At 46.1% G+C, this 23,432-nt stretch overlaps 2 protein-coding genes across 3 annotated transcripts; both read right to left on the reverse strand.

Moving 5' to 3' along the window:
• Positions 1 to 317: 317 nt before the first annotated feature.
• LOC132539939 (zinc finger CCCH-type antiviral protein 1-like) lies at positions 318 to 22,355 on the reverse strand. Of its 2 annotated transcripts, XR_009551243.1 has the most exons (5): positions 21,985 to 22,355; positions 21,388 to 21,523; positions 7,582 to 7,840; positions 658 to 6,138; positions 318 to 597 (listed from the first exon to the last, which is right to left on the reverse strand). XR_009551243.1 is itself a non-coding variant. In XM_060196682.1 (4 exons), exons 1-4 carry the CDS (start codon positions 22,344 to 22,346, stop codon positions 5,987 to 5,989), a joined length of 909 nt encoding a protein of 302 aa, XP_060052665.1. In that variant the 5' UTR covers positions 22,347 to 22,355; the 3' UTR covers positions 318 to 5,986. The 2 variants fall into 2 exon arrangements, 1 of the variants encoding a protein (XP_060052665.1); XM_060196682.1 differs by having other exon boundaries at positions 318 to 6,138.
• Positions 5,947 to 22,346, reverse strand: LOC103115424 (zinc finger CCCH-type antiviral protein 1-like). The gene is made up of 4 exons (XM_007525178.1): positions 21,985 to 22,346; positions 21,388 to 21,523; positions 7,532 to 7,840; positions 5,947 to 6,138 (listed from the first exon to the last, which is right to left on the reverse strand). Exons 1-4 carry the CDS (start codon positions 22,344 to 22,346, stop codon positions 5,947 to 5,949), a joined length of 999 nt encoding a protein of 332 aa, XP_007525240.1.
• Positions 22,356 to 23,432: the final 1,077 nt, after the last annotated feature.

Here is a 23,432-nt window from a genome sequence, read left to right on the forward strand (position 1 = left end):
ACTAAGGAGGAATTCATGTAATAGGGCTAAGTAAGCCTGAGACTAAACCATGAAGAAATATGATGGGGAAAAAAAAATCAAGAAACACATCAGTAATGGAGAGACCTAATTCCTTGATGGAAAGGCCGAGCCAGCATCACGAGTGGATGCCTCACAGTTTATTTTCATCTCAGCAATTTGAAATTAAAGCACCAAAAAGATATTTACCTTATACAGCACCTTCCCTAGGGGAAAAAAAAAGACATTTTAAAACAACAAAACCATTTGTGGGGGGTGGGCAGGGAAATGTGAAGAACCATGAAGATAAACCCACTAAGTCAATGGGTTCAGACGCTTGAGTTTTAATTCCTCATATGGCAGATATCAAATTACCGAGAAGGATAAATAATGATAGTGCTTAATGCAATAGAATCCAAACATACAGCATGGTATAAGAACAAGTTAAGTGCTGTGCTGGAGCTCTGAGCACACTCTAGGAGGAAAGGGAAGGCTAAACTGGTATTTAAAGACTGATTCTGCCAGGTCTGGGGACAGAAGGGAAGAAGAGGCACTCAGAAAGCAGGGACCATCACACGAGAAAATGACACAGTCCAAACACTGCAAAGGGGTCAGTGCGCGCGCACGTGCGCGCACACACACACACACACACACACACACACACACACACACACACACGGCTGTATTAAAAACAATGGATAATAAATTCAACAATTTAAAAACCCAAGGACATTTCTCAGGAGGATCAGGATTCTGGCTCCAGGGGACAGATGGGACAGGAAGGACATACTGAACCCGCAGCCCCTCATGGAAACATGTGACAGATAGGACTGTTTGCCACTGCTCTTCTTTCTTCCCAGGCATTCAGCTCACTTTGTCCATTTCACTCACCTTTCTGGTCCCCGTAGGCACTTGAGTATATATCAGTCCTGTCCTGGACAGCGGGGATTAAAGCAGGTAATACTGTCAGGGAGGTGGCAGAGTGGTTAGAACATAGGACTTGCATGCACAAAACCCCTGGTTTGATCTCTGCACTACATGTGCCAGAGTGATACTACTTCTTGCTTTCTGTAGCTCTCTCTAATAGATAAATACATATTTTGTAAAGGAGAGGAGCAGGAGGAACAGTAGCAAAAGCAAGAGAGAGAGAGAGAAAGGATGAGAAAGAAAGAAAGAAAGGGAGAAAGAAAGGAAGGAAGGAAGGAAGGAAGGAAGGAAGGGAGAAAGAAAGAAAGAAAGAAAGAAAGAAAGAAAGAAAGAAAGAAAGAAAGAAAGAAAGAAATCAACATACCAGGTCTGTATTTCCAAAGATCAGCCAGGGAGCAGGATGGAAGGAAGGGAGAGAGAAGGTGATAAGATTAATGAAATCTACAAGAGCCTATAAACATTCAAAGTTGCTTGCAGCTAGGGAGTTGATACAGTAGATAAAGTTCTGGGTTCTCTGGCATGAGGTCCCAAGTTTGATCCTCAGCACTGTATATGCCAGAGTGATGATCTGGTATTCTCTCTCTCTCTTCTCTTTCAAGCTAATAAACAGACCTTGAGGAAAACATTAGAAAAAGATAAACTACCTTGAAAAATTCATGTTAAGTGAAATAAGTCAGAAATAGAAGGATGAATATGGGATGATCTCACTCTCAGGGAGAAGTTAAAAAACAAGATCAGAAGAGAAAACACAAGTAGAACTTGAATTGGAATTGATGAATTGCACCAAAGTAAAAGACTCTGAAGTGGGTGGGTGGGGGTGGGGGGAGAATACAGGTCCAAGAAGGATGACAGAGGACCTAGTGGGGGTTGTATTGTTGTATGGAAAACTAAGAAATGTTATGTATGTACAAACTATTGTATTTACTGTTGAATGTAAAACATTAATTCCCCAATAAAGAAATAAAAAAAGATAAACTAAAACTTTCTTCAAAAGTAAAACTCTCATTAAGACATAATTTGAAAAGCAGTGAGTTGTATATGCATGGGATAAATGCAAGAGGTAGTGAACACAGGAAGCAAAGCAGTGTGTGCAGGGTGGAGAGAAAGGGACAGAGAAAGATGCAGTCTGAGAGATGGAAAGTAACTTTTTTAAGGTTCATTTGAGGAGAGCAAAAGACCAGAACACTGGCATAGGCAGCATTAGGAATTGAACCCACACCTTCACACATGCAAGGCTCTAGCAGCTGAGCCACTTCTCTAGTCAAAAGAAAATAAAATTCCCAACACCAAATAAGCAATCTGACACAGGAAAACAGAAGACTTAGGCCCATTTGCTAATCTGGGTGTTAAGTCATTAGGTACTGACTGTCCACTAGAAGGGGACAAAAGCAAGAACAAAGCTGGAGGAAAGCTGAAGTAACGGGTTTGTGGGGCAGCCTTCTCCCCTTCCTTCCTTCCTTCCTTCCTTCCTTCCTTCCTTCCTTCCTTCCTTCCTTCCTTCCTTCTTTCCTTCCTTCTTTCCTTCCACCTCCAGGGTTAGTACTGGGGCTCAGTGCCAACACTATGAAGCCACCACTCCCCAAGGCCATTTTCCCTCCATTTTATTGGACAGAACAGAAAGAAATTGAGAGAAGAGAGGGAAATAGAGAGAAAGAGAAAAATAAAGACACCTCCAGATCTGCTTCACTGCTTGTGAAGGTGGGGAGTCAGGGGTTCGAACCCTGATCCTCACACAGATCACTGCACTTAGTACTCTGTGTACCTAACTGGATATGTCACTGTCCGACCCCCCTTTTTAATTATCTTTATTTATTTGTTGAATAGAGACAGCCAGAAATCAAGAGGAAAGGGGTTGAGAGACAGAGAGACCTGCAGCCCTGCTTCACCACTCATAAAGCTTTCCCCCTGCAGGTGGGGACGGAGGGCTTGAACTCAGGTCCTTGTGCATTATAACATGTGCACTCAACTAGGTGTTCCACTACAAAGCCCCTCTTTTTCTTTTCTTTTTTATTGTCACTAGGGTTATTGCTGAGGCTTGGTGCCTGCACATCGAATCCACTGCTCCTGGTTGCTTTTTTTTTCCCTTTTCTTTATTTGATAGGACAGAGAGAGAAATTGAAAGGGGAGGAAGAGATAAAGAGGGAGAAAAAACAGAGAGTAATTGCTTCACCGCTTGTGAAGCTTTCCCCCTGCAGGTAGAGAGTGGGGACTGGAACCCAGTTCTTGGGGCATGGTAATGGGGTACTTAACCAGGTACATCACTGCCAGGCACCCTAAACAGGTAGCTTACCTACCCAAGTGCATCACTGCCAGGCACCCTACGGGTAGCTTATGCCCCCAAAGAAATTTTCCAATGAAATTTTCTCTCCAACTCTCTAACAGGTGAGTCACCCACACAAAAACAAGGCACAATCACAGACAACGCCTTTGTGAAGTGGATACCGACACAACTAACGCTGAAATGGAATGCTACAGAAATGAGCCAAATAATGCAGTAAAGATTACAAAGGGCTGTAACTTCACACATAAAAGCATGACGAGGGCAGAGGTAGCATGGTTTTGCAAGGAGACTGAGAGAGAGGGAGAGACAGAGAGACCTGCAGCCCTGCTTCACCACTCACAAAGCTTTTCCCCTGCAGGTGGGGACCGAGGGCTTGAACTCAGGTCCTTGTGCATTATAACATGTGCACTCAACTAGGTGTTCCACTACAAAGCCCCTCTTTTTTTTTCTTTTTTATTGTCTCTCAAAAGTCCCAGGTTCAGTCCCCTGCACCACCATAAGTCAGAGCTGAGCAGTGCCCTGGTAAACAAACAAAAACCATAAAAGCACAGTAATCAGATGTAAGAGCTCAATGATGTAAATAGCCACCCAGCCTCTCTATAGACGGCAGGCTTATATACCACACTGCTTCCATTAAGGATTGCAGATGGGGACATAAAGAAGGGAGGTAGGGGCCGGGCGGTGGTGCACCCGGTTAAGTGCACATATTAGCAAGCATAAGAACTTAGGTTCAAGTGTCCGCTCACCGCCTGCAGGGGGGAAAGAGTCACAAGCAGTGAAGCAAGTCTGCAGGTCTCTCTCTCTCTCTCTCTCTTTCTCTCTCCTGCCTTAATTTCTATCTAATTAAAGAAGAAAGTATTTATAAATAAAAAATTTTAAAAAAAGAAAGTATACAAAAATGGGAAAAATGGCTGCCGAAAGTGGTGGATTCATAGCGCGGGCAACTGGAGTCCAGCAGCAACCCTGGTGCAATAAAAATAAATGAACAAGCAAAATAGCAGGACGGGTAAGGAGCACAGGAACTGGGTAGTGTGTGCATGTCTCTGGTCTGTCCAACCTATGAAAGAAGGGACACGGACTCCGCATCCTGCAAACACGTGACAGCATGGGGCTTTGGTAAAGAAGCGAAGAGTGGATGGAGTGAGGTAGAAAGCTCTGGGGAGCAGCAGAAAGTGCTGTACTCTTGTGAGTACTCTGCTGTGGGCTGGCTGAGGCCAGACCTGCCAGCACTGGGTACCACGTGAGCACATTCAGACTGGCATCCCTTTATGCAAATTAGTTAGTTTGATTATCTGCTTTTGCCATCAGGGTTATTGTTGGAGCTCAGTGCCGACGACGACAACTCCACTACCTCCAGCGGCCATTTCATTTTCTTTTCTTTCTTTCTTTTTTGATAGAAACAGAGAAAAAGCCGATATACATACAGAGAGATATGCAGCAGGGCTCCATAACTTGTGAAGCTTCCTCCCTACAGGTGGGGGCCAGGGGCTTGAACCCACGTCCTCACAAATGGTAAGGTGTGTGCTCTCTACCAGGGTCACCCGTTGGCCACTAAGGAGTGGAATAAAAGATGCCCCCAGAGGCCCAGAGGAGGACCCCAGGAATTGCAGGGGCACAGGCAAAATGTGCAACAAGCCCCAAGCAAGCAGATGCACAGAGCAAAAACAGCTGCAGAGTCAGGTGGGGGTACAGCTCAGAGGTAGAGCATTTGACTGCAAAAAACAGTTGCAGGTGAATTTAAGGAAATGCACTGTTCAAGGTTAGAGCCTGAGTCTGGCACGTGGGAGGATCTGGGTTCAATTCACCAGCACAGATGGGGTCAGGCAAATAGCACATGGGGGGGGGGAGGAGGGACGGTAGTGCACTGGGTTAAGTACATAGTACGAAGTGCAAGGACCCACTGAAGGACCCCAGTTTGAGCCCCTGGTTCCCCACCTGCAAGGGGGATGCTTCACAAGTGGTCTGCAGGTGTCTATCTTTCTCTCTTCCTATTTCCCCCTCCTCTTTCAAGTTCTCTCTGTCCTAGCCAATAAAAAATGGGAAAAAATGCATCTCTACAAGCAGTGGATTCATGGAATAGGCACCAAGCCCCAGTGATAACCCTGGGGGTTCAGGGGAGGAAGAAAAAGAAAAAAGAAAAAAAAAAGAAACAACACTTGGGACATGTATGTAAAAGGTCTCACATTTGAACCCAGGCACCACAAACAGCTGAGCCATGCTCTGGGAAAACACATACACCCAACAAAGTAAAAGAGAATTAAGATGCTACATACAAAAAGAGCAAAGAATAACTGAATTTTAAGAGGTATATTCACAACGTATCCCAAAGGATCAGAAGAAGTCAACTATGACAGACTAGTGTCTCTGTGCATCAGAGTAATGTGGTGTTATAATCATGAGGGAATGGGGATAGATCCTGAATGAATCTTACTTTTTTTCCTGTCATTGCCGGGGGTCTCATGGTTCAGGGTTAACAGAGGCAAAGGCACAGAGGGAAAGACCTCAAGGCAAGGAAGCTCCCCCCAAGTCTATACTTAGTGGCTGGGCTGGAACTCAGGTCCGAGCATGGTAGAGCAAACCCCTCCCAGGGAGGCTATCCTGCCAGCCCTGGACACATGGCTTTCTCTTAAAGAGAGAGTATAATACTTAGGAATCTCTGAACGCCTCATGTGAAGTGTACACAGACAGACAATGATTGGGGAAAGCAGCAGAAGCCCCTCCCAACTCATCCTTCCAAGAGCTCAGAGCAGCAGGGTGGCTTTCTGTGTCTGGCGATGTCCGCTAAGGTCCGCCCGCCCCAGGCTCCTGTGTGGCCCGGGCCTGCTGAGCAGGGACAGGGAGTGGAGGGCGGGCTCTTGCAGCCAAAGTCTGGGGAGCTCCTCCTCCTTGCTGCGCTGGGCCATGGGGACCCTCAGGGGGTGCAGTTGAGTCACCTGTGGAGGAGGAGGGAGAAGAAGAGGGCCCTCACTCTGGCTCCTTGTTTCATTCTGGAGCGGCGGCTCAGCCTCAGATGGCAGACTGAACCCCTGAACCCCGACATAATGCACCTGTAAACTATAGGGGCCTGGAGCTCTTCCAGGACACTTATAGACACTTGGTGTGTGTGTGTGTGTGTGTATAATACAGAATATACTACATTACATAGAGAATGCATGTTTCTTTTTTTTTTAATTTTTATTTATTTCCTTTTGTTGCCCTTGTTTTATTGTTGTAATTTTGTTGTTGTTATTGATGTCATCGTTGTTGGATAGGACAGAGAGAAATGGAGAGAGGAGGGGAAGACAGAGAGGGAGAGAGGAAGATAGACACCTGCAGATCTGCTTCACCACCTGTGAAGCGACTCCCCTGCAGGTGGGGAGCCAGGGGCTCGAACCGGGATCCTTATGCCGGTCCTTGCCATGTGTGCTTAACCCGCTGTGCTACTGCCTGACTCCCGAGAATGCATATTTCTTTCCTTTTTTGCCTGAAGGGTTACTGCAGGGGCTCAATGCAGTACTACAAGTCCGCTATTCCTGGCGTCATTTCTTCCCCATTTTATAGGATATTACAGAGAGAAATTGAGAGGGGAGGGGAAGAGAGAGACACCTGCAGACCTGCTTCACTGCTTGTGAAGCGACTCCCCTGCAGGCACTGAGCAGGTCCTTGTGCTCTTGTTTAACCAGCACCCAACCCCCCAAATGTTTTTTTCTTTATCTTTTTCTTTTTTTTTGCCACTATGGTTATTATTATTTTATTGGATACAGACAGAAAAATTGAGAGGGGAGAGGGATAGACATCTGCATTGCTCCCCCACTGTGACACTTCTCCCCCCCCCCCACAGGTAGGGACCAGGAGTTTGAACCCAGGTCCTTGTACATAGCAATGTGTGCACTCTACCGGGTGCACTACCGTCTGGCCCCTTCCAGCATTTATTGCTGGAGCTCACTGCCTGCACTATTAATCCACCTCTCCCCCTGGCCATTCTCCCCCCTCCCTCTTCTTTTAATAGGGTAGGGAAAAATTGACAAGGGAGGCCAAGACAGAAAGAAAGAGACAGAGTCACCTGCAGATCTGCTTCACCACTTTTGAAGCTTCCCCCCAAACCATACAGGTGTGGACTGGGGGTTTGAACCTGGGCTCTTGCTCAGGACAACATGTGCGCTTAGCTGGGTGCACCATCTCCTGTACTTCTCTGGGCTCTTTCTCTATCTAAGAGTCGGCCTGGGGTTCTGGAGATGACAGCAGACACACACCCATGTGTAGACCTACTGGGAGCTCAGGGGCAGGATGCACTCTGAGTTGGAAAGCACCAAGCCACCAGCACCCTGCCCTAAGTCCCCCCCACACCCTGAGTTTCCTCTCCCCCTGCAACCTGTCCCCATCAGCCCAAGCCTCACCTCTGCTGTTGGGCAGCCCATGCAGCCTGCAGTGCCTGTCGGCCGCGATGATCTGGAAGTTGACGAGGCTGGGGACACTCAGGCCCTGCTCCTCCAGCTGCCACAAGGGCGCGGCGTGGAGCAGCTGGTGGGAACGCGGGCAGCGTCGCAGGGCACACTCGCCCCGCACGAAGGCCCGGCACACGTGCAGCCGCCCGCACCTCGCCCCCAGGCTGCAGCGACCCGCTGGCCGCTCGCCTCCGTTGTAAAGCAGACAGATCTGGATGGAGGGCGAGAGACAGGGAAACATCTGGCTCCGAAGGCCTTGAAAAACCCACTTTCTACTGATTTATTTATTTACTATCATTTAGCTATTAGAGACAGAGAAATTGAAGAGCAAGGGAGAGATAGAAAAGGAAAGAGAGGGGTCAGGTGGTGGCACACCTGGTTAAGCACTCACATTACAGTGTGCAAGGACCTGGGTTCGAGCCCCCAGTCCCCGCCTGCAGGTGAAAGCTTTGCGAGTGGTAAAGCAGTGCTGCAGGTGTCTGTCTCTCTCCCCCTCCCCTCTCAACTTCTGGCTTTCTCTATCCAATAAATAAAGATAATTGAAAGAAGGAAAGAAAGAAAGAAAGAAAGAAAGAAAGAAAGAAAGAAAGAAAGAAAGAAAGAAAGAAAGAAAGGAAGAAAGACAGAAGGGGCTGGGTGGTGGCTCACCAGGTTGAGCATACAAGTTACCATGTGCAAGGACCCAGGTTCAAGCCCTCAGTCCCCACCTGCAGAGAGGAAACCTCATGAGTGCTGAAGAAGTGCTGCAGGTGTCTCTCAGTCTCTCTCCCTCTCTATCATCCCCTCTGCTCTCAATTTCTCCATCTCTATTTTAGAGAGGGAGGCACTAAAATGTATGAAGATTAAGATAAGAGAGCTATGGGACAACAAGAGGAACGACATTTGCATCATAGGGATACAAGGAGAAAACAGAAAGATGGGGACACAATTCATATTTAAAGATATAATAGCCAAGAATTTCCTCCAAATTAAAGGAGCTAGGACCCTCCCCCCCCCCATTCAGGAAGCTCTAAGAGCTCCAAGGAAAAATGAATCCAAAACTAAGTTTTCAAGGCACATATTAAAATGGTAAAGAACACTCTGGGGTGGGTGGGTGGGGAGAATACAGGTCCAAGAAGGATGACAGAGGACTAGTGGAGATTGTATTGTTATATAGAAAACTGGGAAATGTTGTGCATGTATAAACTACTGTATTTACTGTCGAATGTAAAACATTAATTCCCCAATAAAGAAATAAAAATAAATAAATAAATAAAATGGCAAAGAACAAAGACACAGAGAAGATTCTGAAGGCTGCTAGAGGAGAGCATCAGACTACCAGCTGACTTCCCACAGAAACTGTAATGGCTAGAAAGGACTGACGGGGAGTCGGGCGTTAGCAAAACGGTTAAGCGCACGTGGCGCAAAGCACAATGCGGCATAAGGATCCCGGTTCAAGCCCCCTGCTCCCCACCTTCAGGGGAGTCGCTTCACAGGCAGTGAATCAGGTCTGCAGGTGTCTATCTTTCTCTCCCCCTCTGTTTTCCCCTTCTCTCTCCATTTCTCTCTGTCCTATCCAACAATGACAACATCAATAACAACAGCAACAATAAAAACAACAAGGGCAACAAAAGGGAAAATAAATAAATATAATAAAAAAAACATAAAAAAAAGAAAGGACTGACAGAATTTATCCCAAGTTTGGAAAGGAAAAGCCCTCCACCCAAGAATATAGTATCCTGTTAGGATATCAATCAGGTTGAAAGGCGGGACAAGGAGCTTTTCAGATAAGCAACAGCTAAAGGAACTTATCACCACCTGACCAGATCTAGAGGAAACACTCAAGGAACTTTTATCAAATGAAAATATAGAAGGACCTCTATAAGGGGCAAACATAACACAAGGGGTAAACAAACAAAGCAAAGCCAATAAGCAAAGTCCAAGAGAACTAAGGTTATGGGGCTGAGGGGAGGACATCTCAGGGGATGGTCCCGTGATGGAGAAATATTGGTACTATGGTAGTGTAACGCATTTTGAGGAGCTAAGAGATTGTACTTGTTTTACAAGTTCCTCAAAATGTACTACACACCCAAGGATGGATGAGTGGATAAAGAAAATATGGTACATATATATGGTGGGATATTACTCAGTTGTTAAAAAAGGTCAAATCTGGACCAGGAAGGTACACAGAAATAGCACAAGAGGCTTTCCTGTAGAAAAGTCTCTACATGAGGGACTGTCCCACTCTCAGAAGTGAGTTTGAGTCATCTCACTCTGCCACTTGAAGAGGACTAGCTCTCAAGTGAGTGCAGCCTAGCTGTGACCATGGATTATGAGCTAAGTCTGACAGGGACTTGGAGGTTATACAGGCTCCTGTGCCAAATATGAATAGATATGGGGCCCAGGTTAGATCATTGTGGTAAACAGTTTATTGCATTTAAATGTCATCTTCAAGTAAGCGAGCAACTCTCTGCCCTAATCCTGCTTTCTAGTCCCAATTTCTGGCCCACTAACATGTTAACTATCAAGCTCAAGCAAAGATTATTAGGACATCAGCTCCTATGAACACTTCTAAAATAGACTTCCTAGCTTCCTCCTACCCTAAGGTCCCTACTTTCATTTGCTATTTATTAAACATTCTGTCTTGCTTTCCAGCTTACTGCCTCTCATCCACCAAGTAGCAGATGCTACTTTGATTCCACCCTGATTTCCCTGGCCATATGACCTTACCAATGTGTCCTGGAACCTCATCTCTCCAGAGCTCTACCCCACTAGGGAAAGACAGAAACAGGCTGGGGGTAAGGGTCAACTTGCCAATGCCCACATCCAGAAGAGAAGCAATTACAGAAGCCAGACCTTCCACCTTCTGCACCTCATAAGGGATTTTGGTCCATATTCCCAGAGGGGCAAGCAACAGAGGAAGTAAACTAGAGGGCTCTATATCCCCCCTCCCCATCCCACCAGGAACTGAAGGTTGTCACCAGGAATCTTGTTTTAATACCATCAATGAAAGGGAAGTGAATTTAGAAAACATTAGAGGAAGCCAGGCACAGTTTCACTTATCTGAGAGAGAAGAGAAAAAAAAAAAAAAAAAGGAAAGACACCTGGAAGTAATAATAGGTATATGGGTGAACTAGAAAGAAGTAAAGGGAGAACTGTTGGAAAAATGGGGGAGGATATATATGTACACAGATATAGATAGACAGTTGTAGAATTTGTCCATATTGGTGACCTACCAGTTTCCAGTGGAGGGACACAGAACTCTGGTGGTAGGAACTGTATGGAATCATACCCTTATTATCTTACAATTTTGTAAATCAATATTAAATCACTAATTAAAAAAAATAGAAAGAAAAATATCTCCATGTAAGTTCTGTGTGCTCCTGTGTACCTCAGGTTCAATTCCCACCAACAGCAAGAGTCAAGCATTGCTCTGGCTTAAAAAAAATAAAATAAAATCAACAACAACAAAAGAACCGTTCCCAGGATTGGTTTTATCATTGATTCTACACTGATGGGACAATGAACCAGTCCACAGATTAATAAGAAAATCAGAGAACACAGGGGCCAGAGAAGCAGTTCACTTGGATAATGTGCTGCTCTGTCATTTGCGTAATGCAGGTCGGAGCCCAGCCTCTACCGCACTGACGGAAGTGTTGGTGCTGTGGTCTCTTTCACTCTGTCTGTCTGTTTCTACTTTAAAAGGAGGGGGAAGAAAAAGAAAGAAAAAGAAAAGAGAGAGCCACAGAATATATAGGTGGTGGGGGACAGGCTACAGTAGTTGGTGTTGTGTGCTCAAAGTTCATGGCGCACAGTTTTTACCTCAGAGAACTTTAGTAGAGAGTGCCACGGTACCTGAAGTCAAAGGAGACTCATGTTTGCTTTTGTTTTAGTCACCAGGGTTATTGCTGAGGTTCAGTGCCTCCAAGGCTGCACTGTTCCTGGTGGCCATTTCTCTTCCTCTCTCCCCAGCCCTCCCCCCAATACTGGGTTAGAATTAAAGAGGAGGAGATTTACAATCAACAATATTTATACACCTCTCCCATATTAGGGAGCTACTCTCTTCCCTGATCCAGCTTTCTGGTCCTTCTGCCATGACATCACCTCCCCAGACAAGAATTAGGATCCACCTGCATATCAGATTTCAGGCTCAGGCAAAAACAACAAAAAAAAAAAAAAGAAAAAAAAAAACTAGTATAGCCACAAGCCCTTTGGAATATATCTAAAATATGCCTACTAGCTATCTGCAAAAAAGAGACCCCCCCTAACTCTTCATCTGCACTATTCCAGCCTTTAGGTCCATGATTGGTCAATAATTTGTTTGGCTTTGTATGTTAACTCTCTTTTCAACCACCAGGTTCCAGATGCTAGCAGGATGCCAACCAGATTCCCATGGATAGACAACCCCACCAGTGTGTCCTGGATCTCTGCTTCCCCAGAGCCCTTCCCCAATAGGGAAAGAGAAAGACAGGCTGGGAGTATGGATTGACCTGTCAACGCCTGTGTTCAGCGGGGAAGCAATTACAGAAGCCAAACCTTCTACCTTCTGCATCCCACAAGGACCTTGGGTCCATACTCCCAAAGGGATAAAGAATAGGAAAGCTATCAGGGGAGGGGATGGGATACAGAATTCTGGTGGGGGAAATTGTGCAAAGTTGTACCCCTCCTATCCTATGGTTTAGTCAGTGTTTCCTTTTCATAAATACAAAATTAAAAAATAAAATTGATAATAAAATTAGTAACAACAAAAGACAAAAAAAGAGGAGAGAGACAGAGGGAAGGACAGACACCTGCAGCACTGTTTCACAGCTCATGAAGCTTCCCCCCTACAGGTGGGGACCAGGGGCTTAAACCTGGGTCTCTGTATATGGTAACATGATCCTCACCAACCCCTGAAGCAGAAATTTTTATTATCAAAATGTGGAGATCACTGACAAGAGAACAGGAGCCAGGAAAACAGGTTTTGTGAAGTAAACTCTCCATGTTTAGCATCCCATTTCAGATCTCTTCTTTCCTACCCTTCAAAGGACTCTGAACTTGCTTTGTCTTCAAGGACATTTATGACATCTGTAATTCTTTTCTTTTTTTTAAATCTTTTTTAATATTTATTCATTTTCCCTTTGTTTTTGCCCTTGTTGTTTTATTGTTGTAGTTATTGTTGTTGTTGTTATTGATGTCTTCGTTGTTGGATAGGATAGAGAGAAATGGAGAGAGGAGGGGAAGACAGAGAGGGGGAGAGAAAGACACCTGCAGACCTGCTTCACCGATTGTGAAGTGACTCCCCTGCAGGTGGGGAGATGAGGGCTTGAACTGGGATCCTTATGTCAGTCCTTGTGCTTTCCACCATGTGCACTTAACCTGCTGCGCTACTGCCCAACTCCCAATTCTTTTCTTTTTTGTAATGCAGAAAATATGATTTTTTTTTTGTCTTCTGATTTGTGATTTCCCTGTGTATTTCCTCAGTTGTAAAGTCATCTGACTTCCACCTTGGCTGTCTTAATACTCACCAGATACAAGTCACAGACATGTTTTAAAAGCCACAGCCACTGTACACAGTTCATCTACTATAATATTTGTTTGTCTGTTTAAGATTTATTAAACATGACAATTTTGTCCCATCCTGTCCTTCATTTTGACCCTGATACTTTCTGCCAACAGGATTCCACCACATAGCTTTCCTTTATCTTTCAGCCACAGATAGAAAGAGAAGAAACAGAGAAAGAAAGGAAAAGAGAGAGAACCTGAGTATCACTCTGGCACAGCAACGCCAGTTATCAAACTTGGAATCTCATGGGCTTGTTTGGCTGTTTGACTGTGATACAGAGAGAGAGGAGAGAGAGAGAGAGAGGGAGAAATAACACAGCACTGAAGCTTTCTCCAGTGCAGTGAGGCTCAGGCTGAAACCTTGTACACAAGGCAAAGCAGCTCTGTCCAGGAGAGCTAGTTTCTCCCACTGAGACCTCGGGTTTCTTTAGTCAGAGGCTCTAGTCAATGTGCCACCTCCCAGTCTCTCTGTGACACTCTTATCCTGCTGTCCTGGTCCTCGTAAATATTAAAGTGACTCCCCAATTCTTTTGCAAAAGAGAGGCATGGGCCGGGGGTGGGGGGGGGGAGATGAAACTATGCCATTTGCAACAAGATGGAGGAAACTAGAGGAATTCACACAAGCAAAACAAATCAGACAGAGAAAGGCAAATACCAGATGCTTTCACCCAAACGTGGAAAATAAAGGACCAAAGCACGTGAACAGACAAAAATCAAACAAAAACAAACTCTTGGGCTGTAGAACTGAGGTCACCAAAGGGAAGAGGGGCCCCAGGGCCCCCAGGAGCATAAGATAAGGAACCAGTGGCCTGAGGGAGGGCAGGGGATAATGGTGCTCTGCTGGGGGTTGCAATGGGACAGTTTTTGCTTGTTTCTTTGTTTTATTTTTATGTTTGACACCAGGGTTATTGCTGGGGCTCACTTTCTACTCTCACTGCTCTCAGCAGCCATATTTTTTCTTTTTATTATTATTATTTTAAATTTATTTATTTTCCCTTTTGTTGCCCTTATTGTTTTATTGTTGTAATTTTTGTTGTTGTTGCTATTGATGTCACCATTGCTGGATAGGACAGAGAGAAATGGAGAGAGGAGGGGAAGACAGAGAGGGGGAGAAAAAGAAAGACACCTGCAGACCTGCTTCACTACCTATGAAGGGACTCCCCTGCAGATGGGGAGCCGGGGACTCGAACCAGGATCCTTGTACTGGTCCTTGCGCTTTGTGCCATGTGCGCTTAACCTGCTGCGCTACCACCTGACTCCCCATATTTTTTTCTTTACTTAATAGGAATAGAGAGAAACTGAGAAGGGAGGTGGAGACAGAGAGGGAGAAAGAGAGACCTGCAGACCTGCTTCACTGCTTGTGATGTTCCCCAACCCTGCAGGTGAGGAGTAGGGACTCAAAACCAGGTCCTTGAGCTTTGTAACATGTGAACTCAAACAAGTGCACCACTACCCAATCCCCAACTTTTAAAAATATTTATTTATTTATTCAGTCATTCGTTTATAGGATAGACACAGAAACTGAGAGGGGAGGAGGAGACAGAAGAGAAGAGAAAAGGACAGAAAAGAAAAGGAAGGAAAAGAAAAAGAACACACACACCTGTAGCATGGCTTCACCACTTGTGAAGCTTCCCCCAGCAGCTAAGGACCTGTGGCTTGAACCTGGGTCCTTGAGCACTACAGTGTGTGCAACTCAACCACTGCCCAGCTCCTGCAGTGAGGTTTTCAAACTGAAATTGTTCTTACTCCTACAAAGAGGGGAGAGAACATAGTGTTTATGTGACAGGTCTCCATGCCTGAGACTCCAAGGGCTCAAGTTCAATCCCCAGCACCACCATAAGCCAGACCTGAGCAGTGCTCTAGTCAAAGGAAAAAGAAAGAAAGAAAGAAAGAAAGAAAGAAAGAAAGAAAGAAAGAAAGAAAGAAAGAAAGAAAGAAAGGAGGGAGGGAGGGAGGGAGGGAGGGAGGAAGGAAGGAAGAAGGCTCTAGCCCCACCATCTGGAGTATGTGCCCTGTCCTTAAGTTACCTCGCCGATTTCCACGAGTCAGCTCATTGGTGTGGTGGCAGAGCAAGGACCTGCTTGTGTAAAGTCCTGGGTTTGATCCCCGGCACCACATAAGACAGAGCAGCACCCTGGTTCTTTCTCTCTCACTAATAAACAAATGTTATTTCTTTCTAAAGTTGCCTCACTGACATAGCAAGACGTCTTTAAGCTCTCCAAGTTCCCTGAGCTTTGAGGAGCTTTCTGGAAGAAATGGCGTTGAAGAATAAATCTTTATTTCTTCTTATAAACAACAACATGCTAATTTGTCCCATGTTGTCCTTCATTTTGGGCCCACACCTTTGGGTCGGCAGGATTACACTGCTGCCAGCAGACTTTCTTTTTCTTTAAGCCACAGATAGAAAGAGAGAAGAGAGAGGCTGGGTGGTGGCGCACCTGGTTGAACACACGTTACAATGCACAAGGACCCAGGTTCAAGCCCCTGGTCCCCATCTGCAGGGGCAAACTTGGCGAGTAGTGAAGCACTGCTGCAGGTTCTCTCTGACTCTCTCACCCCTTTCCCTTTCAATTTCTGGTTATCTCAATCCAATAAATAAATAAAGATAATAAAAAACAACTTTTTTTCATTTAAAAAAGAAAGAAGAGGGACCAGGTGGTGACGCACCTGGTTGAGTGCATGTATTGCAATGTGCAAGGACCCCAGTTCAAGCCCCGGGTCCCCACCTGCAGGGGGAAAGCTTTATGAGTGATGAAGCAGGGCTGCAGCTGTCCCTCTGTCTCTTGTCTTCTCTTTTGCCCCCTTCCCTCTCAATTTCTGATTGTCTCTATCCAATCAATCAATCAATAAATAAATGGGGAAAAAAAAGAGAGAAGAGACAGAGAGAGACACAGAGAGAAAAGAGACACACCACTGCTCCACTGCTTGTGAAATGTCCTCTCTGCATGGTTTTGCTGTATGCTACTGTGGGCTCGAACCTCGGTCCTCTCATATGGCAGAGAGTGAACTCTACCAGGTAAGATACCGGTATGAGGAGATGAAGGTGGACCCCGGACCCCTGCCCCAGGGTAGAAGCCACTAAGGATTCAGTGCAGCAGATAAGAGCAAAGGACTTGCACTAAGCATGAAGTCCAAGTCAGCGCCCTCATACTGCATATGCCAGTGCTCTGAATTCTGTCTCTCTCTGTCTTCCTCATTCCTAAGAAAAAAGTTCTTAAAAGAAAAAGAATCCATAGGCTTTATTTGAAAATGTCCATTCTCTTGAACTCAAAACAACAAAACAAAAAAGCAGAAAACTAAAAGCTGAAAGGGTCGGGAGACAGCCTAGTCAGTGGAGTGCCCATGTTACCAAGCTCTCTTGATTTCTCTCTGTCCTATCCAACAACAAGACAGCAATAACAATAACAACAATGATAAACAACAAGGGCAACTAAGGGGAAGAATAGCCTTCGGGAGCAGTGGATTTGTAGTGCAGGCACCGAGCCCCAGCAACAACCCTGGAGGCAAAAAAAAAAAAAAAAAAAGGTCTTTGTTGTGGTCTATATACACAATGGAATACTACTCAGCTATTAAAAATGATGAACTCAGTGGTCCGGGAGGTGGTGCGGTGGATAAAGCACTGGATTCTCAACCATGAAGTCCCAAGTTCGATCCCCGGCAGCATATGTACCAGAGTGATGGCTTGTCCTTTCTCTCCTATCTTTCTCATGAATAAATAAGTAAATAAAAAAAAATTTAAAAAAAAGATGGATTCACCGTCTTCACTTCATCTTGGATGGAGCTTGAAAGAATCATGTGAAGTAAGATAATCCAGAAAGAGGATTAATATAGAAGGATCTCACTCATGGACAGAAGTTGAGAAATAAGAACAGAAAGGGAAACACAAAATAGAACTTGGACTGGGTTCTTAGTTGCTTTCCTTTTTAATTTCAGAGAGAGACAGAAAGGGAGATAGTAGGAGAGACACTGTAGCACTGACCCACCAAAGTAAAGGACTCTGGGTGGGGGTGGGGGTGCTTTCATGCCCTAGTGTGTTGGGTAGTATGCCACCTCCCCCTGGCTTCTGCTTAACCATATGCCTATATAGGGATTTACTGAACCCATTCAAAGCTTTGGTCTATTTACATAAATCACTTTTACATTTACATAAAGCACTCCCTCCAGGGCATTGGTGGTTCAGTGATAGGATTCTCGCCTGTTCCGCCCCATCCTTGTCACACTCTGATTTTCACCAGTCACTTTTCTCTCCACCCTCTCTATATCACATCCTGTTTCCACCCTACTTGGAGAGTATAAAAACAGCTGCTCTTCTGATTAAAGACACCTGGAAATTGCTTTCCGGCTCTGAGAGTTCCAGAGTGTATCTCCTGCGGAAGTTAGTGCGGCACGAGTTCCTGATCCCTCTCCCACGCAGCAGCCTAGATCGGCTCCAGTTGAGTTCTCTCCAAGCCAGAGAGCACTAGCTCGGGAAGAAGTACCCTCAGGCTATCCCGGCACTAGTGCATGATCGTGGAGGAGGACCTAGGATGGCGATGAGTGTTTTACAGAAAACTGAGAAATCTTACACATGTACTAACATCTGTATTTATTGTTGACTGTAAACCATTAACTCTCCCAATTAAAAAAAAATTAAGTGCTTTGTACACAACTAGAAAGAGACAGGTGTGATCTTGTGTTGTCACGGCAGCTGGTGGATGCTTCGTATGTTTCTGGAAGGCACTGAGCTATTTCAAAGCAATTAAACTGGAAACGTAAAACCCCCAAAAAGGACAGGGGAGGTTGGTGGGGGTAGTGGTGGCCGTGAGTCAGTGGCACAGCACATGCTTCACATTTACAAGGGCCTGGGTTCAATCCCTGGCATCCAAAATAAGTAAGTCAGGAATAAAAGGTACTAATAAGGGTTGACAAAAATAGCTCACTAGGACACTGCACTCCTTTGTCATGTGGGTGGGACCCAAGTTCAATTCAGGCCAGCCCCCACCGTGTCAGAGGAAGCTTCAGTGCTGTGGTTTCTTCTGGACTCTTTCACTCTCTCCATCTCTATCTTAAATAAATAAAGCTGGGGTAGATAGCATAATAGTTATGTAAAGAGACTCTCATGCCTGATGCTCCCAAGTTCCAGGTTCAATCCTTGGCACCACCATAAGCCAGAGCTGATCAGTGCTCTCGTTAAGAGAGAGAAAGAGAGAGAGAGAAACAACAAATAAATGCTGGAGAGGGTTTGGGGTCAAAGGAACCCTCCTGCACTGCTGGTGGGAATGTCAATTGGTCCAATCCCTGTGGAGAGCAGTTTGGAGAACTCTCAGAAGACTAGAAATGGACCTTCCCTATGACCCTGCAATCCCTCTCCAGGGGGTATATCCTAAGAAACCAAACACAACCATCCTAAGAGATTTATGTACATCTATGTTCATAGCGGCACAATTTATAATAGCCAAGACCTGGAAGCAAACCAAGTGTCCAACAGATGAGTGGCTGAGCAAGTTGTGCTATATATACACAATGGAATACTACTCAGCTATTAAAAACAGTGATTTCTGGGAGCCGGGTGGTGGCACACCTGGTTGAGCACACATGTTACAGTGCACAAGGACCTGGGTTCGAGTCCTCGGCCCCCACCTGCTTCACAAGTGGTGATGCCGGGCTGCAGGTGTCTCTCTCTCTCCCTCTCTATCACTCCCTTCCCTCTTGATTTCTGGCTGTCTCTATCCAAATAAATAAAGATAATTAAAAAAAAAAAATTTTTTTAATGGTGGTTTCACCGTTTCCAGCCCATCTTGGATGGAGCTTGAAGAAATCATGTTAAGTGAAATAAGTCAGAAATAAAGGGATGATTATGGGATGATCTCACTCACAGGCAGAAGTTGAAAAACAAGATCAGAAAACACTAAGCCGAACTTGGAATGGAGTTCATGTATTGCACTAAAGTAAAAGACTCTGGGGTGGGTGGGTGGGAGGGATCAGGTTCTGGAACTGGATGGCAGAGGACCTAGTGGGGGTTGTATTGTTATATGGAAAACTGGGAAGTGTTATGCATGTACAAACTATTGTATTTATTGCAGACTGTAAAACACTAATCCCCAAATAAAAAATAAATTTAAGAAAAAGAAAGAAAGGAAGAAAGAAAGAGAAAGTACATGGGAGCTGGATAAAGAAGTAATGGCATATTTGATTAGAGTTGGTATACTGCACCACAGTAAAAGACTCTGGGATGGGGGAGGGGCAGGAGAGAGTACAGGTCCTAGAAAAGTAAGACAGAGGACCTAGTGGGGGTTGTATTGTTATATGGAAAACTGAGAAATGTTATGCATGTACAAACTATTGTGTTTTCTATAGACTGTAAAACATTAATTCCCGGGGGGGGGGGGGGGGTCAGGCAGTAGCGGGTTAAGGACACATGTCACAGCGGGTTAAGGACACATGGCATGAAATGCAAGGACTGGCATTAAGTCGCTTCACAGGTGGTGAAGCAGGTCTGCAGGTGTCTGTCTTTCTCTCCCCCTCTCTGTCTTCCCCTCCTTTCTCCATTTCTCTCTGTCCTATCCAACAAGGACAACATCATCAACAACAACAACAATAATAACTACAACAACAATTAAAAAATAAAACAAGGGCAACAAAAGGGAAAATAAATAATAAGTAATTAAAATTAAAAAACATTAATCCCCCAATAAATAAATTTTAAAAATTTAAAAAGAAAAAAAAAAGAAGTAATGGCATATATATTACCGCCCCCATTCCATGGAATACTACTCTGCAATTAAAAAAGATATTGTATCCTTCAGGACAAAATGGAGGGAACTGGAGATGATTGTGATTAGCAAAATAAATAAAAAGATGAAAGACAACTACTGGATGGTTTTTCTCATATGTAGAATCTAGAGAACTGATACACATGAACTTGAAAAAAAAAAAGAACAGAAACAAGCAAACTATTTCTTTTTTGTTTGTTTTTTTAATATTTATTTATATCCTTTTGTTGCCTTTGCTTTTTTATTGTTGTAGTTATTATTGTTGTTGTTATTGATGTCATCGTTGTTGGATAGGACAGAGAGAAATGGAGAGAGGAAGGGAAGACAGAGAGGGGGAGAGAAAGACAGACACCTGCAGACCTGCTTCACCACCTGTGAAGCGACTCCCCTGCAGGTGGGGAGCCGGGGGCTCAAACCGGGATCCTTATGTGGGTCCTTGCGCTTTGCGCCACCTGCGCTTAACCCGCTGTGCTATTTCTAAGACTGGTGAGAACTACAGTGGTTATCTTTGGGAGATGGCAGGATGGGCACAGAAATTTGGTGATGGGCGTAGTGTGGAACTATACAATATTGTAACATACTATTAATGACAAATAAAAAATTATAAAAATAAAGTACATGGGAAAAATATTTACAGTAAATGTGAACAAAGACTTTGTGTCTGTGAAAACATGAGCTAATAGAAGGAAGCGGATGCCTCAAGAGACAACAGGCAAAGGCATAAGAAGGCAGGTCACAGAACACAGGCGTCAGTGTTAGGTTTAAAGCCAAGTTTGGAGGCCGGGTGGGGGTGCGGCCAGTTGAGAGCACACATTACCATGCACAAGGACCCGGTCTGGGCCACCGCCCCCACCTGCAGGGGGGACATTTCACAAGCAGAAAAGCTGGTCTGCAGCTATACTTTACTTTTCTCTACCTATCTATCTCTATCTTCCTCTCCCCTCTCAATTTCTGTCATATCAATTAAAATTAATAAATCTTAAAAAAAAATCTGCACTAAGCAGATCGGGAAGTAGTGCAGTGGGTAGTGTTGGGCTCTGGAGCATAAAGTCTTGAGTTTGACCGCTGGTATCACATATGCCTGAGTGATACTATGGTTCGCTCTCTCTCCCACTCTTTCCCTCTCCTCCCCCTCCCCCGCTGTTAATAAATGAATACACATTTCTTTAAAAAAAAAAAAAACACTAGCATTTGATATTGCTATGGAAAAACTCTAGCTGCTTTCAGACCAAATGATTTCCCAAGGGCTGGGTGAGAGACAGAGCCAGACAGAAGGGGAGAAAGAGAGGAGAGACACCACAGCACAGCACTACTGCTAATGAAGCTTCTCCACTGTAAGCTGCTCCCTGTGATGGTCCGGGGCTCAAACCCAATCCTCATGCATAGTTAAGGGTATGCTCTACTAGGTATGCCCCTTCAGGGGATCCCACCACCACCACCACTACTGTTCCCTTTTGCCCTGCAAAAAATACGAGTGACTCACTTCAGGGAGTAGGAAGGGGTCATTTTGCAAGAGCAAAATCCGGAGCTGCTCCTCATTCAGGCCAAAGATACCGTGTTTCTTCAGCACCTGGATGTTGACAGGTGTGTGGATGTCGTGCGAAAGAGCACAGGTGGACCTAGAGAACACAAGACTCTGGGTCAGAGCCTCAGGCGACGAGGGCCCAAGGGGGTCCCGGGGATGGCAGAGGCCAGAGCCTCAACTCTCAAGCATGAGCAAACCAGGAATGTTGGGGGTGGAGCTGGTTGGTGGCTGAGGTAGAGGAAAGATCTCCGAACCCTCTACGCCATTCTCCTGCAGGTCTCAAATGGTTCTGGACAGGAGGTTCCTACTTCAATCTCCAACATCACAAGTTCCAGAGTGGCGCTGCTTCTCACTCTCGTGTAAATAAATACATCTTTTATTTAAGTTTTTGTAAGAAAGTGAACTTTGTAGCTGATGGGGGAAATGCAAACTGAGGCAACTCCGGGCCTGGCTGCACAGCTAGGCCAGGGGCCTCTCCATCCTCCTCCCCGCCCCTTCCGGGGATCTGGGGGGACCCTGTGTGTGTATGTGTGTTTGGGGGGTGGGGGCGCTCACCAGCAGTCGCGGTGGGGACACCTGCCCAGCACGTGGCGGCGACAGAGGTGCAGCTGGTCGCAGGCCCGGCAGCGGCCCCGCTGGTAGCGGGCACAGAGGCGCGCGGAGGACACGGCCACCACTCTGCAGGCCACGGGGCCCCCGTGCACGCCGCCCAGCCCGGCCGCCGCCTCGGCCTCGGGGCTCAGAGGCCCGGGCGCCACGTCGTGCAGCAGGAAGCGCCCGGGCCCGGCCTGGAGCAGCACCGCCCGCAGCCGCGCCTCTGGCAGCTCCACGTGGGCGCGCAGCGCCGGCAGCAGCAGGCGGCCTCCGTGCGCGCACAGTAGCTTGGTGAGGAAGGCGCACAGAGTGGGCTCCGCCATGCCGCCGGGGCCGTGGGTGGGTTGGGTCCAAGAGGGGCGGGACCAGGGGTGGGGCCAATAGGGGCGGGGCAGGGTCAAGAAAGGGGCGGTGGGGCTTGTAAGGGCCAATAGGAGCGGAGAGGGGACGGAGGGCCGAGGAAGGGGCGGGGTCAAGAGGGGCGGGGCGGGGCCCCAAGAAGGTTCGCAGCTAAGACAAATGGAGTGTCGGGGCGGGGAACAGAGAGGCGGGGCGAGAAGGCGGGGCACTAGAGCCCAGAGCGAGGCTGGGTGTCCTGGACACAGTCTAGGAACCGCTAGACAGGTTACAGGAGACCTCGGGACACACCCGGAGCAGAGGTACAGGAAGGGGGAGTACCCCTGGACATGGGGAAAGCAAGTGATAAGAAGACTTGGGGGGTACCCCTGGAGGCAAAAGGATGGGAAAGGGGAATCCCAGGACTTGGGTTATATAAATGACTCCCTGTTGGCAGCGGGGTGGAATGGAAGCTATCTTTTTTTTTTTAATTTCTTTATTGGGGGATTAATGTTTTACAGTCGACATTAAATACAATAATTTGTACATGCACAACATTTCTCAGTTTTCCACATAACAGTACAACCCCCACTAGGTACGGAATGGGAAGTATCTTTACACACCCCTGGATATGGTCAGGCAGATGACAGGAGGGCCCGAGGGACAGCCCTGGACAACCATGAGGTGTCTAGTTGCACCGCAGGGCGGATCACTGGAGGTCCTGGACACCCCTGGACAAAAGCAAGTAACAGAAGGACCTGGGGGCACCCCTGGAGGTGGAGGGACCAGATGCGGAACTACATTAAGGTATTTTTCAGGGGGGCGGGTAGTGATACTCCCGGTTGAGTGCACGTTATCATATACCCGTATCTGAACCCCTGATCCCCACCCTACCTGAGACGAAGACGCCTCATGAGCAGTAAAGCAAATCTGCAGCTGACTCTCCTTCTCTATCCCCAACCCCCTCTCAATTTCTCTCCGTCCTATCTAATAAGAAAGGATAGGAAGAAACAGAAGAGAGAAGGAGGAGGAGGAGGAGGCAACCAGGAGCGGCCTCAGCAATAACCCTGGTG

This window comes from Erinaceus europaeus, chromosome 8, assembly GCF_950295315.1.
Source record: "Erinaceus europaeus chromosome 8, mEriEur2.1, whole genome shotgun sequence".
NCBI lineage: Eukaryota > Metazoa > Chordata > Mammalia > Eulipotyphla > Erinaceidae > Erinaceus > Erinaceus europaeus.

Excerpts from the sequence above, each read along its gene's own strand:
- LOC103115424 (XM_007525178.1), bottom strand. The coding sequence starts at position 22,346 with ATGGCGGAGCCCACTCTGTGCGCCTTCCTCACCAAGCTACTGTGCGCG. Across the intron at positions 21,524-21,984 it reads TGTCCCCACCGCGACTGCTG|GTCCACCTGTGCTCTTTCGC; the intron begins GTGAGCGCCCCC and ends TGTGTTCTCTAG. Across the intron at positions 7,841-21,387 it reads ACCCCTTCCTACTCCCTGAA|ATCTGTCTGCTTTACAACGG; the intron begins GTGAGTCACTCG and ends CCCTCCATCCAG.
- LOC132539939 (XM_060196682.1), bottom strand. The coding sequence starts at position 22,346 with ATGGCGGAGCCCACTCTGTGCGCCTTCCTCACCAAGCTACTGTGCGCG. Across the intron at positions 21,524-21,984 it reads TGTCCCCACCGCGACTGCTG|GTCCACCTGTGCTCTTTCGC; the intron begins GTGAGCGCCCCC and ends TGTGTTCTCTAG. Across the intron at positions 7,841-21,387 it reads ACCCCTTCCTACTCCCTGAA|ATCTGTCTGCTTTACAACGG; the intron begins GTGAGTCACTCG and ends CCCTCCATCCAG.